General features: G+C 44.3%; 1 protein-coding gene across 12 annotated transcripts in view; it reads right to left on the reverse strand.

Moving 5' to 3' along the window:
* Positions 1-18383: 18383 nt before the first annotated feature.
* LDB2 (LIM domain binding 2) overlaps positions 18384-22290 on the reverse strand; it is a 357070-nt gene continuing 353163 nt past the window's right edge. For 9 of the 12 annotated variants that reach the window (XM_025211432.1, XM_025211438.1, XM_025211435.1 and 6 more), the window contains one exon: positions 18384-19655. In XM_025211432.1, coding sequence (XP_025067217.1) covers positions 19425-19655 — 231 coding nt within the window. In that variant the 3' untranslated portion in view covers positions 18384-19424. Of the gene's footprint in view, positions 19691-22290 lie in introns of all 12 variants that reach the window. The other 3 variants (XM_025211440.1, XM_025211439.1, XM_025211437.1) reach the window with 2 other exon arrangements.

Consider the following 22290-nt stretch of genomic DNA (forward strand, 5'->3'; position numbering starts at 1 on the left):
ACCCCCAATGAATTTGTAGGAGGCCACAAGATCACCTCTCAGCCTTCTCTTGCGGACATTGAAGAGATTCAGGTCCTTCAATCTCTCCTTGTAGGGCCTTACCTGCAGGCCCCTAACCATATGAGTGGCCCTCCTCTGGACCCTCTCAAGGTTATCCACACCCCTCTTGAAGTATGGTGCCCAAAACTGGATGCGGTACTCCAGCTGCAGCCTGACCAGTGCCGCATAGAGGGGAAGTATCACCTCCCTGGACCTGTTTGTGACACACCTGCTAATGCACGATAAAGTGCAGTTAGCTTAACTGATCACTTCATCACATTGATGACTCATGTTCTTCTTGGAGTCAACTATGCTCTGAGATCTCTTTCTGCTGCTGTGCTGCTGAGGGATCAGCCCCCAACCTGTAAGCGTGTTGGTGATTACTTCTCTCTAGGTGCAGCACTTCGCATTTGTCCTTGTTGAATTGCATCCTATTCTGTTCTGTTCACTTCTCCAACCTGTGCAGATCCACCTGGATTCATTCCCTGCCCACTAGTGTGCTTACTTTACCCCATAATTTGGTGTCATCCATGAATTTGGACTGAGTGCTTTCCACACCCTCATCCAAGTCACTAATGAAGACATTGAACATCACTGGTCCAAAGACCAAGCCTTGTGGGGCTCCACTGCCCACATCTTTCCACATCAATACCATCCCATCCACCACCACTCTCTGGGTTCATCCCATTAGCCAGTTTGCCACCCACCTGACCATGTAATCATCTATGCCACAGCCGCTCAGTTTATTTATGAGACTAGGCTGAGATACCGTATCAAAGGCTTTCTTGAAATCCAGGTAGATGACAATTATTGGAAAGTAAGATAATTAGGTCCATTTTGGGAGGGAGCGTTATGTTCTAGTACAGGGGTGGGCAATTATTTCTGGTGGAGGACTGCTTAACAAGTTTTGGCAAGCTGTCAAGAGCCACATGGGTAGCCCCACCCCTTGACAGTTGCCTGGCCCCCTGGACTCTACATTGGGACCAGAAGCCCTGCTCCCTATCCACTGACCTTTGCCACCAGAAGTCCCTCCCCTTGACCTCCAGAAATACTCCTTTTGGGAGGAGGGGGTTGCCATCTTAGAACTAGAAAGAAAACAAATCATGCACTAGAACACCTGCTAAAACATAAATATTTTTTGTAATAAAATTAAAACATCATGATTTGTGTTAGTGTCATGTATATAGAAGGGATTGCCTAATAACTCGACAATACAGTCTTACTCTTTTATATTGTGTGTGAGGGTGGTGGTGTGTGTGTTTGGTGAGGTGTGTGTGGGGGGTTGTGAGGGGCTGTGGCTGTGTGTGGGGGGGCATATATTGGGGCCTGTTTATATGTGGGGTGAGGGTTGTGGGGGCAGGGTGTGGGTTTGTGAGGTTTGGGGGCCCTCCACACACTGCCCCCTTGGCAGTGCCTGCTGCCATTAGCAGCAGCAGCAGCAGTAGCAGCAGCAGCAGGTGGGGGGGCTCAGGGAGCTCCTGCCCAGCGCAGGGGCTGGTGCTTGGTGGATCTCAGCACTGTGCTGAGGGCAAGAGGTGCAGCCCACCCTGCTGCCTCTATCATGGGGGCTCTGCACTGCACCTGCAGCTCCTGCCTTTGCATAGGGAAGTTCTGCTGGAAACAGGGGGTTGGCCACCTCTGATCCCAGTCCATAGACCTGTACAGCAGGGGCAGGAAGGCAACGGCTCCAGTGTGGGGCTTCCCCCAGTGCGCAGCCCTGCCATTGAAGTGGCAGCAGCAGCATGCGCAGCCCCAACCCTGTGCACCCTGCACTGGCTATGGGTTCACCCTTCTGATCTGAGCAGCAGCAGCAGCAGCGGTGGTGGTGCCAGGCAGAAACTGTTGCTCAGCTCAGGGAAAGTGGCCCCTCCCCCTTGCTGCTGCTAGGCAATTTTTGGTGCAGCAGCCCAGACCCTACGCCAGGCTGTGATGTGGCTCCATCACTGCCACCATGCAGAGCAGTCCAGAGGTGCCAGAGATGCAGGGCAGCCCTGCACAGGCTCCTGGTGCCTGAACCAGGAAGTGCTGGTGAGGAGGAGGGGCCACTTTTCCCCCATGCTGAGCAGAGTTTGTGCAGTGCTGCTGCTGCTTAGCCCAGACAGGAAGCCTGGAGCTGGCACGGGGTGTGCAGTGTTGAGGCTGTGTGCACTGGTCCCTGCCTGTACCATGGGGCTGGAGCCAGTGCCAACAGCAAAGGAGCTGCTATGGCCCAGGCTGCCTAGAAAGGTAGTTCTGCTGTATAGCCGCCCCAACCCCTCTGCGTGCCTAGGACACAAATGTGCATGCAGGAGCACAGCAACAGCCGGGCGGGAACACAGGGCCAGCACCAGTGGGGCCCAGAGTGGGGCAGCAGGAGCACGGGGCATGGGCAGGCAGGGTTCTATGGAGCCAGGCCAGGCTGTACCAGCAGGGAGAGGAGGAGCCAGCCTGGGCCCTGCACTCCTACCTCCCTGTTCTGGGCCCTGCAGGCACTGGCTCCGGTGCATTGGCATGGGCCCCGTGCTCCCTCCAAGTTGTGGCTGCACTCCATGGGGCCACTCACTGCCTCTCCCTCCCTGTCTTCTTCAACCATTTCCAGCTTTCGGCTGCAGTGCTGGGACCGCAAGAGCTGCCTGACCCGATCCTGAGGACTGGGGTGATCACCCATGGTCCTGCCCTGCCTCCCTCCACCCATCCTTCTTATCCGATTTTCTCTCCAGTGCAGGGAGGTGGGAACAGCCCCAGGGTCCCAGGCCAGGAGCCTGCTAGGCACAGGCTTCCAGCTGTGGGTGGGAGGGGTGGACTGGAAGGGCAGGGCCAGGTGGGCCTTGCTTCTACAGTGACTTGGTCCTGCTGGCAGCTTCCCCTGGGTCCTACTGCCCGTGGCTCCTGTCATCCTGGACAGGGAGCCAGGGGAAGATAAATACTAATTTTCTAAAGTTTTAGGGGCCCTGCAGGCCAGTTAGAATAGCCTGGTGGACTGGATCTGGACTGTGGGCCATATTTTGCCCGCTCCTGTTCTAGTATAACCGAAAGGGGAGACATAATAGGATTTAATGGTATACCCCCAGCTGAAGGGAAGAAAGGCAGAAAGCCCAGCTAACTGCAAAATGGCTACTCAAAAGCCAAATCTCTTTTTCCCTGTCAGATGCAAAGGGCAAGCTACCAGAAAAAACCCCAAAACACACTGGAATAGGTTCCTGTACAATTATGGCAGAGTTGACAGCTTTTCTGATTGTCTGGTGTGTTTAACAATACATATGTGTATATATATTTAAACTCCCAACTTCCAGAGTTGGGAGAATCTGTTTTATTTAAGGAAGTGTCTAGGCTCGTAGGTACAGAAAGAAGTTACAAACTATAACCCCAATCTAGCCTAATAACTAAGAGACAGATAGAAAAAAACAAATATTTATTTATGTTTTAAAACCTCATGATTTTGGGAGTCAGAATCTCTCTGACTTCCCAGCACAGTGCTCTAAACATTGTGACACAGATTAGGTGTTGTTCAATCTTTTGCTAGTGCTTTTGAGGCAGCCAAGAGAAGGAGTTTGGTAGAAACAAGGAGTAGAGATCATGCTGTGAAATGGCTGCTACCCTGAATGGCAGAGGCCTTACTTCTAGCCGGGACCTTTACTTCCAGTACGGAAGAAGCTTCTCCACGACATTCCATCCATCTTATCCAATGACTGTTACAGGCAATGGGCAATGGCTCAAGTTTCAGAAGGAGAATGAGATGGTTCTAGGTACTGCTGAACACATGACATTATATGGTTAGAGTATTGTGCTGGCAATTCAGAGGCAATGCATTACCCAAACAGTGCTTAGGCCTGCTATTAGATCTGGCATGTGAACCTTATAAAAATTATGAAACCCACTAATTTTTTTGTTTGGTGTAGCAGCATTAAAATAGTACTCACCTGAAGGGATAGGAAGGACTGCCCTGCAGAGGGACACAGTGTGATAAGAGAGAGGGTTTGTCCCAGTAAGGACACCATTTACCCTGAGGGCAAGTGAAGCTGCTTTGGAGGCAGCCCTCTTTGAAGTGGGAGGAGTGATGTAACTCTAGCAGGGGTTTTGAATGAGAAGGAAGTTAGCAAAAGCCTGGGAAGAGTCCCAGCCTGGGTTTGGCTGAGGGCTTGTTTAAAAATGGGGAGCAGTTTTCCCAGGGAGAAGAACAAAAGGAAGAGAGAGGGGAAGAAAAACAGGCTGGAGGCCAGGAAAAGGACCTCACCACAGCCGTCCCTCAGAGGACCCCTGTTGGAGCCCTGCAGACAGTGGCGATGTGTAGGGGGTGCACGGGAGTGCACGTGCACCCCCTGAGAGCGCCTGTGCACCCCCTGTCAGGCCATACTCCCTGTTTAGCTGGCGGGCAGGGGAGCTAGCATGAGCACCGGTGCCCCCCACTGCAAGCGCTGGCCGGGGAGCGGGACCACCAGCAAAAGTGGCCACGCTGCTTCCAGGAGTGGCTGCGCGACTTCCAGAAGCAGCATGGCCACTTTTTGATGAGTGAGATTGGCCATGGGGGACCCCCCTCCCCAGGTCATTGGGACTGGCTGTCAGGAGACACCCCCCCTCCCAGGGGGTGCGTGCCCCCCCCAACTCAAGAGTCATCAGTCACCCATGACTGCAGAGGTGGCAGCTAGAGGCTGCACCAGAGAGAAACAGTATCCTTTCTTCTTCTCTTCCCCTTTGGTGCCCTGCCAGAGCAGGCACAAAAGAGGACCTGCCTATCAGGAGACCCCAAGCCTGGGAAGACCCTCCTACAAGCCCCTGTGTGGCTGGGTGATCACAAGAGGGGAGGGGGACACAGGACCAGGGGGAGACTGCCCTGGTTTGCTCCATGAGTAAGAAAGAAACCAGGGAGGGGCAGGCTCAGTGTGCCAGAGAGAGTACTGGACTGGAGGGAGCAGGGAACTGCTCCAGCCCACCAGAAGCCCCGGTGCAGGTAGGGCCCAGGGTGGGGGTTGCATTTGCCAGGTGATGTGAGAGTGTGCTGGGGAGGGGGAACTGCTACAACCTGCAGCCCAGACACTGCTCCCTGAGGTGCCAGGGGACAAGGGTCAGGTCAGAAATAAGCTGTCTTGCAGGGATCGCAGGGGAGGAGCCACCACCTGCTGTACTGAGACCCCTTAAAGATCATGCGAGGGATGCCGGCAGTGGGGACCTGCCTACGGCTCCTGTAGGAGGGGCACAGAAGCAGTCCTGCTCCTTGCGAAACCAAGCCGAGGGGCAGTGTGCACAGGGTCCTCATATTTACCCTGGAGCATACAAGTTATGGACTAAGTGTTTAAATAAGTTCTTAATAGTTTTTTAGTTGGTGTATCAATTTATTTATTTATTGGTTCCTTATTTAGCATGGGTAATGCATATGCCTTCCCCCGGTGTAATGTGTATCCAAGAATTATTAACCCTTAAGCCACCATCGCCAGGTTGTTTTGTAACATTATTTGTTTTATTGTATTAGTTATGTCATCTTCTGTACATTAAATTACAGAAAAACTACATTACATTCTGTAAATAGTTTTATAATGGTCTGCAAAGTTGTTTTGATTGTCAGGGGAGGCTCTTCTCTTGGAGACCCTGTAGCAGCTACCCAGGGAGCTGAGCAGGGCCACCAGGTACTGGGTACCCCAGGATCCCACCATTCAGGTGAGGGTGTAGCATGGCTCTCAGGGTTACATTAGCTAGCACAAGACATAACAGACATGGACAAAGTAATGCATTCTTACATACCTTTCCTTTCCTCAATTTCCTCACCACTCTTAAACAGTCATCAGACATAGGTCAGAGTTCTTTAAGGAGTTCTCCTATTGGTCCTAGACAGGACTGCTTCTCCAGAAAAAAGTAGTTCCACACCCATGCCCTACTACATCTACTCCCATCCATCTTTTAAGCAACCAGCGAGAAACCCTTTCTTTCATAATCTTCAGTCCTTCTGAAAGCTATACCCCTTGTTTAGTTTGATCAGTGACCAGAATCCCACATCAGGTGAACCTATAGAACAAGCACCCCCACAGAGGTGGTGCAATCATCTACCCTAGAGGTCTTCAAGAGAAGACTGGATGGTCACCTGGCTGGGGTCATCTGACCCTAGATGTCTTTCCTGCTCATGCAGGGGGCTGGACCTGATGATCCTTCCGGGTCCCTTCCAGCCCTACGATTCTATTGCTTAATTACACCATTCCCCTGGAGTTCAGACTTGAAAAAGTGGTCTGACTTGGTAGTAGCCAACTCTTTGTGTAAGAGGATGCCTGTATGAAGAATGGATCTCCAAGATTGAACCACTCTGTATTGTTTGTCTGAGGAGCTAAAAAGACCATAGAGACAGCAGGCAAATCACACACACACAAATGTTGTCGTCTGGCAAGGAACTGTATAGATAGTTTCCAGTGTCAAACAATTCATAAGCTGCATGTAGATACACTTCCCAAATTGCCACAAACACTAGCAGCTGAATTCCATCATTCCTCTGAAGCCACATACAGTCCTGATTTTAATGGGGGTGCCTGTGGAGATTAAGTGAAACCACAGTTTTATGCATAACCAAAGGAAAGCAGAGGGTTAAATGTTTGAGTGAAGCAGAAAATGAGTTTTTAAAAGCCATCAGGAAGGTTTGAGAGAAAGTTTAGAAAAAACAGAGGTAGAAGTATTGAATACAGCTCTTAAAAGCTTTTCCAGTACTCAGACCCCCAAGAGATCACTCAAGGAGGATGAAACTTTATGTGATGAAATGAGAATTGGAGTTGAATATCATAAGAAGTGTTAAATGACTGTTTCGTATCTAGCATTCACTAAATGTCTCCTAAATGCACTTACGAAGGAGACACTGGCCCTATACATTCTAGCTGTCCAGTACTGAAATATACAGTGTCTCAGAGGTATTCATAGTTGAGACAGAGCTATTAATTAAGATAGAAAGACACAAAGCTTTTAGAGCTCCAGAGATCAGGTGGAATTCATTTTAGCCTAGGATAAAATATTAAAGAAAAAAATTGTATTCTAATGGCACTCATGCTTGCCAGCTCACAACTTGTAAGATCCTAAACACCTGAAAATAATTTAAGCCAGCATCTTAAAGTGAATGAATGAAAGAAAGGGAAAACAAAACTGAGAAAGAAATTATGTACTTAAAATTATACATATAGATTGAGATGATACTTTCTGGCGATGAATGGTCTCTTGCATGTTCCACAGTGGTGGGGCAATTTGAATTTCAGTTCCATATTCTAATGATTAACAAAAAGGGCTCAGCCTTTTGAGAAGCTCTATTGGGTTTAGAGTGTCACCATTAGACAAGGCCTTGCCAGAAAGATAAGTTGTAATGAATCACAGGCTAGCAGAATGGCCCCATTATGCAAAGCTGTTTAGCCCATGCATTACTGAATAGAACTAGAAAAGAACACAAGCTTAATGTAAGCAAAACTTAAAGCAAAGCTAGAAGTTAAGCACATGTGTAATCCAATCCCTATTCATTTATGCATGGGCTCAAGTGCTTTGTGGACTGGAGCCCTCAGTTCAAACCTCCTCCTGGCCTGTAAATCATAATGACTTAATTTCAAGTATATTGTAGCAGGTTCACCTTTCAGATCTTGGGTTGAGTCCCAGGCTTGAGATCCTGCTGTTTTGATTGGTGGAGCCCATCCACCAATCAGGAGGCAGCAAGAGAAATAAAGTCACGCCCCTTTCCTGAGGGGAGGGGGAGAAGAGCTCTCCTGGACCTGATTGAAGACTGTAAACTGTCAGGTCTGGAAGACTTCAGGGGCGGAGCCCTGGAGCGTATAAAAGGAGCTGCGTGCCCAGCATGAGGGGGCAAATGCAGTGAGGGATTCAAGAAGAGCGGAGCCAAGAAAAGCTGGGGAGCTGTCCCCCAGCGGGCAATAGGCCCAAAGCTCCTCAAGCTGTCACTGGAGAAGCAGCCTTGGGAGTGGTGTGAGACTGCTCGGGCTGTTGACAGTGCACGGGGACAGTGCATGGAGACCTGGCCCTGGGAGCAGTGTGAGATTGCTCAGGTCCATCACGGTGCACAGTTCAGTGTATGGAGCCCAGGCTTTGGGAACCGCAAGCTGCGGCTTGAGCTTTCAACCTGGGCAGGGCACTGGGTGCCGCAGTGAGGAGGCTCAGGCCCCATCTCCCAGCAAGCAACCAGGTCCCTTGGTGCACAGGGCAGTGCACAGACCCAAGACTTGGGAGCCAGGGAGCAGCAGAGGCTGCTTGGGTTAACCATCCAGCATGAGGATGGCTGGCCAGACCCTGAAGGGCTTGGCCTATGCTAAGAGAGCCCTCAGTGCTGAGCCAGGACACAGGGAAATGGTAGTGCTGCAGCATGAGACCCAGGAGCTAGCAGCTAAGAGGAGCTGAGCCCTCACTGCCCAGAGTGGGGCACAGGGTGGGGAGGAACCCAGCAGCATGGGAGAGGCCTGGAGAGGTGCTCCAGCAGAGGACAGCCCATCAAGCTGCGCCCTGACCACTGCCACCTGAGAGGACATGAGTCATTGGGCCCTTGGGTCCCACAGGGGAAAGACATTTGCGGTGGACTAATCCAGAGAAGGGGTTGGGTGAGCAGCCCCTCCCCCCCTGCCTAGTCAAGGCCCTAAGGGGAGGGGCCCCTGGTGCTTCCTGGACACCCCCCAAAAGGGACCCCATTGGAAGGAGGACTATCTATTGCCATGAGTCAGGGACTATATTAAGGAATAGATTATATTAAGATTATTCATATTTGCACTTTACATTTTGTTATTGAAATGTTGAATTGTGATGTTGTAAATAGTAATTTTTAGGGTTTGACCTTGGTTAGTGGTTAGTGTTCACTGTAAATATATGTGTATGATATTTAGGTTTATGTTTATGTTTATGTATTTTATAACTTAATAAATTGTATATAGTTAAGAAATGTGGGCTTGGGCTTGGGTTAACTCTATACAGGAAAGAAGGATCTGCTTGAAATTCTGGCATCCCTCTCACAGCACTCCCTCCTGACTACTCATCCCATTCAACTGAGAATAGGGCACACCCTTGGGTGTACCCAGGTTACAATATGTTTAAATGCTTTGTTGAATTAAAGGTTATTGTCCTGATTCAGATCCATTTGAAGTCAATGGATATTCATATGTTGAGTTCAGTAGGACTTGCATCAGGTCTAAGTCTTCAGCTGACTGACTCATTCATAGATTCATAGATGCTAGGGTTGGAAGGGACCTCAATAGATCATAGAGTCCGACCCCCTGCATAGGCAGGAAAGAGGGCTAGGTTCAGATGACCCCAGCTAGATGCCTATTTAACCTCCTCTTGAAGACCCCCAGGGTAGGGGAGAGCACCACCTCCCTTGGGAGCCCATTCCAGAACTTGGCCACTCGAACTGTGAAGTTCTTCCTAATGTCTAGTCTAAATCTGCTCTCTGCTAGCTTGTGGCCATTATTTCTTGTAATCCCCGGGGGCGCCTTGGTGAATAAAACCTCACCAATTCCCTTCTGTGCCCCCATGATGAACTTATAGGCAGCCACAAGGTCGCCTCTCAACCTCCTCTTGCGGAGGCTGAAGAGGTCCAGGTGCCCCAGTCTCTCCTCATAGGGCTTGGCCTGCAAGCCCTTAACCATATGAGTGGCCCTTCTCTGGACACTCTCTAGGTTATCCACATCCCTCTTGAAGTGTGGCGCCCAAAATTGCACGCAGTACTCCAACTGCGGTCTGACCAGCGCCTGATAGAGGGGAAGTATCACCTCCTTGGATCTGTTCGTCATGCATCTGCTGATGCACGATAAAGTGCCATTAGCTTTTCTGATGGCTTCGTCACACTGCCGACTCATGTTCATCTTGGAGTTCATCATGTTCATCTTGGACTCACTGGCATGGCAGAATATCTTCCAAAGTCTTTACCCACAAGTACTCCCATGTTCATTGCTTTATATCATGAACATCAGTGCCTCCACATGTGTCACTAATGGCTGTTGTAAATGCACTTTTACAAAAGGACTTAGAGATTAGATTACTCATGGGCACTGAAACGACCATAGATATAAAAAGATTAACATGATAGTTTATATAAGGGATATAAATCCTTATGATTCAGGGGCAACTAGCTTATTCCATTAATTGTCCCTTTGGGAGCTTCTTCCTCTAAAGCAGCTGGTACTGGTCACTGTCAGAAACACAACACTGAATCACATGATGCTGCTGTAGTAATTCCTACATGTATCCAAAGTCTATATTGAGTTTCTCATTGAAAACTCAGATATTCTGACATTGCACAGCAATACTGACAATACACTGAGAGACATACCTAAACGGTTATTTCTGGATAAGGAAAACCATTAAAGTTCATCATAGTTTCATACCACTTTGCAATGTTGTGGTACCATAGTATTTCCTAATCTGAGCATAGAGATATCCTAACATTAATCCAGTTACATGTGGCGATAAAGATTAAATGGTGTCTAACACAGTAGAAGCCTGTCTTAGGTTTCATGCTTATGTAAAAATGAGTGATCAAAAAGCAAAGACCCCATATATATCATTAGACATCACTCAGTAAATTGAGCCACCTCTTTGATTGTTCTTGTAAAGATTTATGACAATAGATTTTTCTAAAAGTTAGCTGCCAAGTTTAACTGTGTCTGGATGCAGGGTCAATTTGGGTACTCAGTATATGACCATAGGTCTAATTTACTAGGGTTGCACAATCAAGGAACATTTTCAGGATGACTGTTGCATTTCATGTAGCAATTTCTTCAAGGTATTTCAGACACAACAAGGTTTTTCTTCAACATCAGTCATACATCTTTTCTCTTTTGTCCTATTTTTGCTAAAATAGGCATATTCATTATGGTCACTAAATTGGAAATTGCAGCTGATTCTTATGGCTGGCTGGTTTCCTTCTTTTTTAGTCTCACAGTATGGAGGCATAGAGAAGATGGTTCTAGCCTAATAGCACAGAGCACCTGCTAGTATTTATTTTGCAATTCCATCCATTGTTTCAATCTTTTTTTAAGTCAGTCTTTTTTGATTATCTATAGCTTGGCATCTCTGCAGAAAAGGGAGACCATCATCTTGTTTTCTGGAAATGTGCATTGATTAGGAGAAAAAGGTGGGAAGGTAGCAGCTTTTGCAGTACTGTGCTTATGAATTTGTTTGGTCAAGGTATCTACTTAAGGACCATTGATACCAGAATATAAATTGTAAATAATGCATGCAGTGTTACTTGCAACAGGAAAGAGCCTGCCTTCTTTTGGGAAAGGTCTGAAGGATCTAATGCTGCCTCCATTTGCACGATGTAGAAGAGTAAAAGGAAGAGCTTTGTGGACTACATAAAGACAAGTCTGGCTATACTGTGCTCAAATTTTCTCATTTGCTCACAATTCTGATCTACTCCTATACATTTCACGCTAGCACCACGGTGCATAAGAAAAATAGGGGTTATAATGTGGACAGAGGATAGGGGAGGTCTTGTTCCCCTTGATACTTTCAGACATTTGTAGCAAAAAAATGGTAACACTTGCAGATGCAAATATTCACCTGACCCACTGGTGATACAGATACTGTTGATGTTATACTTTGGCTCACTCCAAGGGCATACTTCCCTTTTTTTGGACCAACAGAGGATGTGGCTCATGAATCATGTACACTGTAGACCTAAGCAGCGTTTCACTGAATTTTGTGCTCTGGTGTGAAAGGGGACAGGATTTAACTCTGCATTGTTCCATATTGAACTCTGCTCTCAAAGCTGCAGCTGGAGAAATCCAAGGTTGACTGGCAGGAGGGTCACAAAACTTAGATACTCTTTGAGTAGGATACAAAGCAAACGCAAGAACAACTCTCAGAAACTAAAGAAAAAGAGTTCAAACCACACAAGTCCAAAGTACTGGGTTGGAACCTGTTGCTTATGATTCCCACATGACCCTAATAAGATGAAAGAGCAGTAAGATCAGTTATCCAATCTCTTTTTTGGTACCTTATTAATGATATAATCCTGCTTTTCTAAGTACACTTCTGGAATTTCTTCCTCCTGCTCTGGCAGGGCACTTCTCAGGGCTAGCATTTCTCTTCATTTAGGTAAAACAAACAACATTTTTCTCTGAAAAGTTTTTTGGCAGTTTGCGATGAGTTTCCTTCCTCCTCTAATAATTCCCTGGCTCCCCAGAGGAAAACACTGACAACACTATTTCCTTCTAAATTCTAAAACAGTTACAATGCTCTAGTAGGGGGTGAGATTAGATTACAGTAAAATGCATTGTTAATTTTAAACTCCAATTTTTCAGACAGTTCAGACAGCTACTTCAACTCCCAAGGTGCTTTTACATTAACTCTCTAGTGATCATTATTTCCCTCACCTACTTTTTTATACAATTATTGGAAAAGCACAGGGCCACATAGTTAATGCCCCCCCCCCCCCGCGCAATATTTTTTGGAAAATATGTTTGCAGATCCAAATCTCGATTTACATGAACATGTTATTATCTATAAATTGATGTATCCAAGAATACCATAGAGCAGCAGTTCAAACTCTGACAGATTGCGCACTACCAATTAAAATGATACAGCTGTAAGTATCACCAGCAATTTTTTCAGTTCAATCTTAAGTACCACCAGCAATTTTCTGTCATTTAAAGTAATGATAATAAATCTGTTAATGCATACCACTGACAAGTCGTCTGCGTACCACTGGTGGTACCCGTACCACAGATTGGGAAACACTGCCATAGAGGCAAGAAGCTATAACCAGAAAGGCTATTCAAAAATAGTACTTCTGGAAGCATACACTCCCCTCAACAGCAGGCCAGAGCATCACTTCAGTACTGGTTCAGTTGAAAAGAGTACTATGGACTGACCCATACTGCTTCTTGCATACCTCAGTGTACTTTGGAAGGCTCTAGATTTTCCACAAGCTCATCAGGTCCAATGTTGATTAGCTTGTGAGATTTGACAGAATCAGGTCACAGGATGTTATAACTCATAAAAAAGTCAACTTACGCTGTGGCAGACCTTGACAATACATATTTGGAACATATACACTTGGAAAGAAATACTGCTTAGTGGCGACTTGTGCATCAAATAGGATGAAACTGGAAAGATAAATGATTATTTGTTATGTAAATAGCAAATAAATAGCACCCATGTGCCTATATCAGCAGTCGAATCCCATGATGATGGGCACAATACAAACACATAGAGCGGGGCACAGTATCTGTCTCAAAGAGTCTACAATATCATTTGAAACGATGTAAAAAGTTCATGCAACAAAGTCTGGAAGAGAAATGGGGAATAACAATAAAATCATCACATGGTTACCTAAAGTAGCTATTGCACAGCTTTATTAGTCCAAAACACTTGGACATTTTTCTGTTATGGATAAATAAATGATTCAATAAAATTGGCTGTCTTCTCCTGCCATTCAAATTAACTGCCAAGGTTGGATGGATATCTTGGAGGTCAAGTTTTGAAGAGGGATGGGGAAAGAACCTTAATTAATTCAAGGAGGGCACTCTGAACAGCCAGTTATTCATTTTTCAAAATGTTTCTATGTTTATTTATTGAAATGACAAGAGCAATATCACATTACAGATCCTTTAAAAATTAAAATGGTAGTGCCAGTCTTAAAAGATTAATAATAAGGAATGCTTTTTAAGTGTGTTTATGGAAATGTAATGTGAATGATTAGTGTTTTAGAACATTAGAATTAAAGTGTGTAATTGTAATGTTATTGCAGTGATGTATGAGCCAGTAATTCCTTAATGGAATACAGTTTGAATTTAATTATTTACAGAGAAAAATCATTGTTGATAAATTCACTGATTGATAGACTCACTGTCTCCACATTCTGCAAATATTAAAAAGGAACAACTTCACTATTATTTTAGACGCACTCAATTCATGTTCTCTTTATCTGAAAGGAATCTCTCAACTTCTAAAACTAAACTAAACTAAATGACCATACCGAGGGGGCACAATCCAAATGGATTCTGTTATTATTTGAAGATACTCTAACTTTGCACACACCAGGCTCCTAGAGCAGCATCTGTGTGGACAATAGTTCCTGAAGAACTACAATTACTGTAGGATAAGTAACTTCTTGCATTTTTTGCACTTAAGCCCTAATCTGAAGTCCAAAAATGAGGGTTTTCATTAACTACAACAGACTTTGGATCCGGTTCCAATTCAGTGAAGTACCTAAATTCATCCCTATTCAACAAGGGAGCTAAGCATGTGCTTATGTGTTTTGCTGGCTAGGGAGCCTTTCCCAACTTGGGGCCTTAAAGAGTGATTTAAATCTGTTTATGATGTGTGAACATGAACAGAAAAAGCCACAAATGAGCCTAATCAAATTAGGAGCATGAATTTAATCTTCTAGGCACCTTTCATATTCATTCAGCATATTTTTAGAAATCTACAGCTTTTCAGAATGATTTTACACCTATAGGCCTGAAACAAATCTAGTAAGATTTTTTTCCGAACTGCTTGTCCACAAACTAACTACACAGCCTGTTTTTTTTGCAGGGCTTCAACCTAGGAACAAGTACAGCTTCAGGTAATTTGTAACAACTAACAGGAAAAGAAGTTTGTTATCCCCATATAATGTAGAGTTGCAAAGCACAAAAATGTTGGTTACAAACAATAGAATTAAATATTCAAGATTACAGTCATTGTTTGCTGCTGGACCTCAGAGGCAGTTGTCATGGAAGGAATGGGACCTTATTTCTCACCTTTTATTATCAGCTGCATGCACGTGATGGGACCCTGGGAATGGAAACAAAATGCCAGACACAAACTCCTGGTCTGAGGTTATTTTATTATAGGAAGATTAACAGGAAGTCAGAAAAAAAGGAACTCCTAAATTCTGGGATGAAGCTTCCAATTCTGCTTTCCAAATAAACTAATAATCTAATGCCAAAAGGTGCCTTCTGTAAAATCTAGTCCCTCCAGCCCCAAAGGTCCAAAATTATGAATCCATCTTCAGAAAATCTAGAGGTTGGATTAAAGTATCTAGAACTAAATATACTAATAATATATTTCTGTTATCAGTTTGCACTGTCCAGTCAGTTAGCTCAAAATGGCAACCAGGATTATATTATTTTATAGTCACAAAGGGTGCGTATACATGTACTAACTTCCTGACTGTTCACATGACTTAATTTTTTAAAGTGTTAAAGAGTCAGAGTGTACATTTGTATGTGGAGCAGAGATGACTTACATGTGGAGCAAACTAATACACCCCGAGGTATATTATATTGAGTCGCATTAGTTAAATCGACTTAGCTCACAAGATGGCTGCCAACATGTCAAGGACCTGTACATGTGTACGCTCCAATGTGGTTTAACTTAATTTGACTTAGATAAGTCACCTTATTTTAATTCGTCTTAGTCTGTGTGTACACACCCAAACTGCTTAAATTCCTGGATCTCTCAATAAGCTGGTGGAGCCTTAGTTGTGTGCATATCACAGGAAGAAACAGTGAGAACTGTCATCCTCAGGACATACATAGTTTCATAGTTTCATAGTTTCAGGGTCGGAAGGGACCTAATAGATCTTCTAGCCCGACCCTCCGCCAGGGCGGGAGAAGAACCCAAAAAAAAACTCACCCTAAAAACAAAAACGGGACTCAAATGAGTCCAGCCAGGTAAGTATCCAGCCTCTTCTTAAAGATCCCCAGGGTAGAGGCCAGCACCACCTCCCTTGGAAGTTGGTTCCAGCTCCTAGCCGCCCTAACTGTGAAGTAGTTTTTCCGGATGTCCAATCTGTACCTCCTCTCCATCAACTTGTGCCCATTACTCCTTGTTATGCCAGCGGGGGCTAGGGGAAACAGCGTCTCCCCCAAACCCTTCTGGTTCCCCCTAGTGAGTTTATAGACAGTCACCAGGTCCCCCCTCAGCCTTCTCTTGTGGAGGCTGAATAGGTTCAAGTCCCGCAGTCTCTCACTGTAGGGTCTGCCCTGTTGTCCCCGGATCATGCGGGTGGCCCTCCTCTGGACCCTCTCCATGTTGTCCACATCCCTCCTGAAATGGGGCGCACAGAACTGGACACAATACTCCAGCTGCGGCCTGACCAGCGTCGCATAGAGGGGGAGGATCACCTCCCTGGCTCTACTCGAGATGCACCTGTGGATGCACGACAAGGTCCGGTTAGCCCTGCCAACCATGACCTCGCATTGTCGGCCCATGTTCATCTTGGAGTCAATAATGACACCAAGATCCCTTTCCGCCTCCGTGCTCTCAAGTAGGGAGTTCCCCATCGTATAAGTGTGCTGCTGGTTCCTACTACCCAAGTGCAGCACCCTGCACTTGTCCGTATTGAAACACATCCTGTTCCTGTTTGCCCACCCCTGTAACCTATCCAGATCCTTCTGCAATCTCTCTCTCCCTGCTAGCGTGCTCACCTCCCCCCAAATTTTGGTGTCATCAGCGAATTTAAACAGGTTGCTTTCCACCCCAACATCAAGATCGCTGATGAAGAAATTGAACAGCGCAGGCCCCAGGACCGAGCCCTGGGGGACTCCACTACCCACCTCCCCCCAAGTCGAGTATGATCCATCCACCACCACCCTCTGAGTGCGACCCTTCAGCCAATCTGCAATCCATCTGACTGTGTAGGCATCTATGCCACAGTCGCCTAGTTTATTAATTAGGATGGGGTGAGAGACGGTGTCAAAGGCCTTGCTGAAGTCCAGAAAGACTACATCCACCGCGACACCTGCATCCATGGCCTTTGTGACCTGATCATAAAAGGCAATCAGGTTGGTCTGACATGATCTCCCCCTAATAAATCCATGCTGATTGCCCCTGAGCATCATCTCGGATGCCGGCCCATCACAAATGTGCTCCTTGATGATCTTCTCAAAGAGCTTCCCCAGGATTGAGGTAAGACTGACGGGCCTATAGTTGCCCGGGTCCTCCCTTTTCCCTTTCTTGAAGATGGGGACCACATTAGCTACCTTCCAATCGTCTGGCACCTGGCCCAAGCACCACGATCGCTCGTAGAGCCCACAGCAGGGAAGTCCCGTTCCCTGCACAAGAAAACAGAGGTGAAGAATTGGTTAAAGAGGTCCGCTTTATCCTCTGACGCAACCACCAGATTGCCCCGCATATCCTGCAGGGGCCCCACATTACCCGGCGCCTTCTTCATCCTCCCAATATATTTGAAAAAGGACTTTTTGTTATCCTTAATCCTGGACGCTAATCCGAGCTCTATATCCGCCTTGGCCTTCCTAACAGCCCGCCTGCAGGCCCGAGCAGAGGAGGTATACTCCTCTTTGGAGATTACACCCCCCTTCCACCGGGCGTACGCCGCCCTTTTGGCAAGCAGGCATTCCCGGACACCCTTGGTGAGCCAGGGGGGCTTTTGGACACTCCTGCCCCCCTTGCTTCTTGTAGGGATGGACACCCCTTGGGCCCCGAGTATCGTTTCCTTAAGGAACGACCACTCCTCTTGGACGCTGAGTTCCTCTGCCCTCAAGGAACCCAGTTCCTCTCCCACTAATCTCCTCATCTCACTGAAGTTGGCCCTTCTGAAGTCTAGGGCTACCACCTTGCTGCGGGCCCTTGACACTCTACGCTGGATGGTGAATTCCAGCACGCGATGATCACTATTGCCCAGGTGGTCAAGAACCTGGAGGCCCCTTACGTAAAATCCTGTTCTGCATTAAAAACATTGAATGATTAAAATACATTCCCTTGAGAAGCTCACAAGCCTTCTCTGTGCAGGATTCTACTTTTTGAAGGTGTTCACAGCATTTCTCATATATATATATTAATTATGTTCCCTGTCTGCCTGTCTTTTTTCCTTATGACAGTATTATAGAATGCACTATTTGGGCACTATGTACACACCAAGTTATGAGAATCACAACAAGTATGTTAGGTTCCAGGTTGGCTTTGTAAATCAATTTGTATTGATAGGAAATGGAGAAACAATAATGTTCAGTCCTTTCAGCAACAGTTTATGGACCCATCACCAGAGTTAGAAAAATGGACAGTCCCTGCTGAGGTGGGTGGCAAGATCAGAAGGACAGGGGTGTCTATGTTAAGAACAGTGTGCTTTGGCAGAGTGGCTGAGTGCTATTTCTACCTTCCTGCATTCTTTTGTGCTTGGCTCAAGCCATGGCAATCAATCTTTCATTTGAATAAATAATTAATGTCAAGGGAGAAAATGCAAACAAATTAAAATGTGAATAATGTATTGTATACCTTGCAACTCCAGCCTTCTCTTTTTGCTAGAAACAGCTGATAATTAGACGGAACACTAATTTCAAGAAATAAAACTATGTCAAAGACTCTCAGATGAGCTCCATCTCCCCTTTCTGTTACATGATCAGCTGTATGTTGATGGGCTTCTCGTGTCTGTAAGGAACTTGGAAAGACACTATATAAGAGCACATTTGTTAACACAGTTTATTGGCACACTTATTGGCAAAGCATACATAAAATACAGTTGTATTATATAACACACTGACTCACTGTGTCTTTACATGATGAGTTGAACATATTAATATGTAAATGAAAAAATTAGTTTCTTTTATAAAGTTTCACATAAATACACTGGAATCAAAAAATTAACTGCTTTGAGGGCTTTACAAAAAATATTATACAAGAAATATACTATGAAAAGAAATAGCAACAAAGCCAACTGAGATACAATAATAAAAACACAAAAGTTTTAGATTTATTAAGCTGCCCACAAAATTAATGGATTACATGGCTTTAAAATATCTGGATCAGCAGCAATTTTACAAAGCATAAACTCTCATAGGACTGGGTGCCTTTCTCCACAGAAAAATATTTTTTCATGTCTTTGATGAAAAGAGACATTTCTTGTTTCAGCCTTTTTATTAAATGACAGAAGGATTATTTATTGGCCTCAGCTGTAATATAAATTAAAAATGCTGGATCCTTTAAATGGTTAACCAATGAAAGAAGATTTAAAGAAAGAACTAAAGGATATTTTAATTTACTTTAAAAAAAAGCTGATATTTTTCTGAAACAAGAAATTTTAGGTGCAAGTTGAATAGCAGAAAATATTTTACAATTTTAAAAAGTTTTTCATAGTTACCTTAATGAGATCCTGAGCACTGATGACTTGTTAAAATATGGCCTTCGTTTGATGAGGAAAAAAACCCCCCTCCAACAAAATGTATTGTTAGAAATTTGCCATGAGGTGCTATTTAATTTTCAATTATTTTAATTGAGGTCAGTGCCAGTATCGTGTCATATGTGAAAGCTTCCAAGAAATAGACAGGGAAGCTCACACATGATTTTTCTCTAATTAAAAAATATCAGATAGCTGGCTGCAGTTTTAGAAATAGATACTGTACCCAGGGAAAGATTGCGTTTGTTTATGTGTTTCATTATTTAGAGAACACTCTGAAATAGTAATTATAATCCACCGATGTACATTGCAGTGGATGCTGCTGCAGAATAATCTATTGGGAAGCTTGTGGTGTTGGGTTTTCAGATTTGGTTTCCTGGTTAGCAGGAGGTTTGCTGTTCCAAGGGCTGTTATTTCCCAGTGCAGGTGAACTGTTGAAATCTTCTTCATCATCCATGCCATTTGCTGCATCATACTGTGTATTCTCTAGTCTAGTGATAAGCCTTTCATCTTCATCCCCAAATTCGCCTCCCATCAGAGTTGGTTCTCCTACCACCATCACATCCTGTGAACAGCACCCAACATTTGTTATATGGAAACCTTGAGAGAGAGAAAATCAACTTAAAATAGCCATATTAGAAGATTAGAATCTGTTAATTTTGTGACATTCATACAATGGAATTAAATGTTTTTATATGGTAGGAGCCATGATATAGAGCAACATGGCTACAACCAACAACCCTAATGATATGGATTTTCACTTGCCTTTAAATATATATGAAAAACTGTAGCATTCTTTTCTAGTTGCATGTTCATGGCACTGGTCTTAGAAACCCAAAAATAAGCAATATAAGCAGAGTGAAAACCATGCATTATATATGTCAACTTGTGTGTACCCCAAGCAGCCTTGGCCAAAAAAAAAAAAACATGGCCTGGAAATGAAAAATATTAGGTAGGTTAAAAATTCAAAACCTGATATATGTAAAAATCAGGCTTTGAAACTAATTGGCTTAACCTTCTACCTGGTATTTTTAGCTTCTCTAATATGTTTTCATTTCCAAGCCCCCCCCATACACACTTTTTTCTGCACACACACACACACACACTTTTTTCTGCCAAGGCTGCTCAGGGTACAAACAAGTTGCCATTCTGTAGTATTGATACATTAAAAGTAGTTTAACAGGAAACGGTACTTCATCTGCTCAGACTTTTGAAATAGGGAGTATAGTAACATCTCTCTAACAGAGATGGTAACTCTCTTATCCCTAGCCAGGCAAGCCCTTTTACGCATCCAATATACTTGACATTCTGCTACTTAATTATGGTAATTAATTTAGGTAAAGTTTCCGATAAAAACAATGTTCACACTGATTTGACAATTTGCATAGCTAATTAAGTCATTAGCAAAAACCTGCTGATTGCCAACAAGCCCTGAATTTACCATCTGTTATTTCATGGTGCCTGTCACCTATTTCCGTGTAGGCAACCCTGCCACCAATCTGTGCAGTAAGAGGACCAATCTGTCCAGCTGGTACCATAAAAGGAAGATGAAGAGTGCTAATTATAATTACACTGATGAAGCTAGTAGTCATCAGAAACTGAAGTATACAAGAAAGAAAGAATCCAACTAATCACTGCTTTAAGTACAACTTGTCTTTCCATAAAAACAAGTAAAGCTCCTACTGTACTACAGTGTATCCCAGATTTGTTGCTGAACACTAACCAGAGTAGGGTAGAAAGTTGTGAACCAAGACGGGAAAGCAAACATGCAAGACCAGAGAACTCTCTTGTTCTCTTGGCTTAAAAGGATAAAATCATGTTCCTGTGCAAACAATTGCACTTGGAAAAGAAATGCGTGGGATGCATCTTTTGCAGCAGCTTGACTGCAGCTCAGCTGGCAGGGTTTCAGATGACATTTGGTGAATGTACAGTAATTCCAGATGTCCAGATTTGTACCTGCCAATTTAACGAGGTCTTCTAAGAACCCTACAGAACTACAGATTCTTATTTGAAAGCATCTGTAGCTACTTATGAATATAAAACATTTGGAAAATGCAAACAGAAGACTAATGCTTGCACAGAGTAAGATTTTTATCAGATACACATTTCATTTTCCATGGAATAAAACAAGACATTGTCTACACATATTTACATTGTTTCTTCATATTCCGGCTGACACATGGAAAAGGGTTTATGTGGCCATTTTAACCTGTGCTATGTGAGGAATTCTTGGTTAGATGATTAGAGAATTTCTTCTTTACAACATCTTTCTTGGGTTACTCTCAATATCAGTATAAATATTTTAAATCAAACTGTAACACAACTTTGCAACATAAGAATTTAAAGCAAAAATATGCCTGTAACCCAAAATTTGTTCTGCTTTAAGCCTTTAAACAACAGAAAACAGTAATTTTGCACTGCTGAATCCCTTTGTGTTGAGAGAACAAAAATGATGAGAGAACCTGGCAGCAACTTAGATTTGGGCTTGAAATGGGATGTGGCAAGCAGAAAAGACCACGGTGAAACTGAGTCTCTGTTCTGGGCAGTTCAACACTGTAAAGGTATCAGCAGCTTAGATGGATTTTAGAGAAGTGCATCAAAAATAACTAATGGGCTAGACTGGCTGGTTTAGGAGCCGCTGAAAAGCTGTAGCTCTATTTAGCTACTCCTATGTGCACTGACCAACTGATTGCTAGGAGGAAATATGCCAACTGGCTGCAAGCATTAAAAGGAGAGTTGGTGCTTAGGACAGTCCACAGACATAGAACTTGGATTACCAAGATAAAATTAAGTAAAGGAAAATGCAAGTCACATTAGTAGGAAAATTTTCCTTACAGAGTAGCAGATGGTGAAATAGTTTCCCAAAGGAATCACTGATGAGAGCTCTATCACTCGAGTCACTGAAAACTTGACCGGGCAGAGCATTCAACATTCATGCACCGAGGTAGGATATTCTAAGTGACCTAGGAAGTATTTCCTTTCTCTAATTCCTCAGATTATTTTCAGATCTGTTGTTATCCTGCAACACACTGACATCCACAGAGAGGACAGTTTGTACCTATATGTCTCTCCATTAATACATGATCTCTATCTGGGAGCTAAACTAAAATTATGTAGATTTTAGTGCAGTCTTTTCCACTTCTATGTAAAAGATAGAAACTAGAGTATTAGCTAGAGGGCATAGATGCTTTACATTCCTG

Source organism: Alligator sinensis, unplaced genomic scaffold, assembly GCF_000455745.1.
Source record: "Alligator sinensis unplaced genomic scaffold, ASM45574v1 scaffold466_1, whole genome shotgun sequence".
NCBI classification, from domain to species: Eukaryota; Metazoa; Chordata; order Crocodylia; family Alligatoridae; genus Alligator; species Alligator sinensis.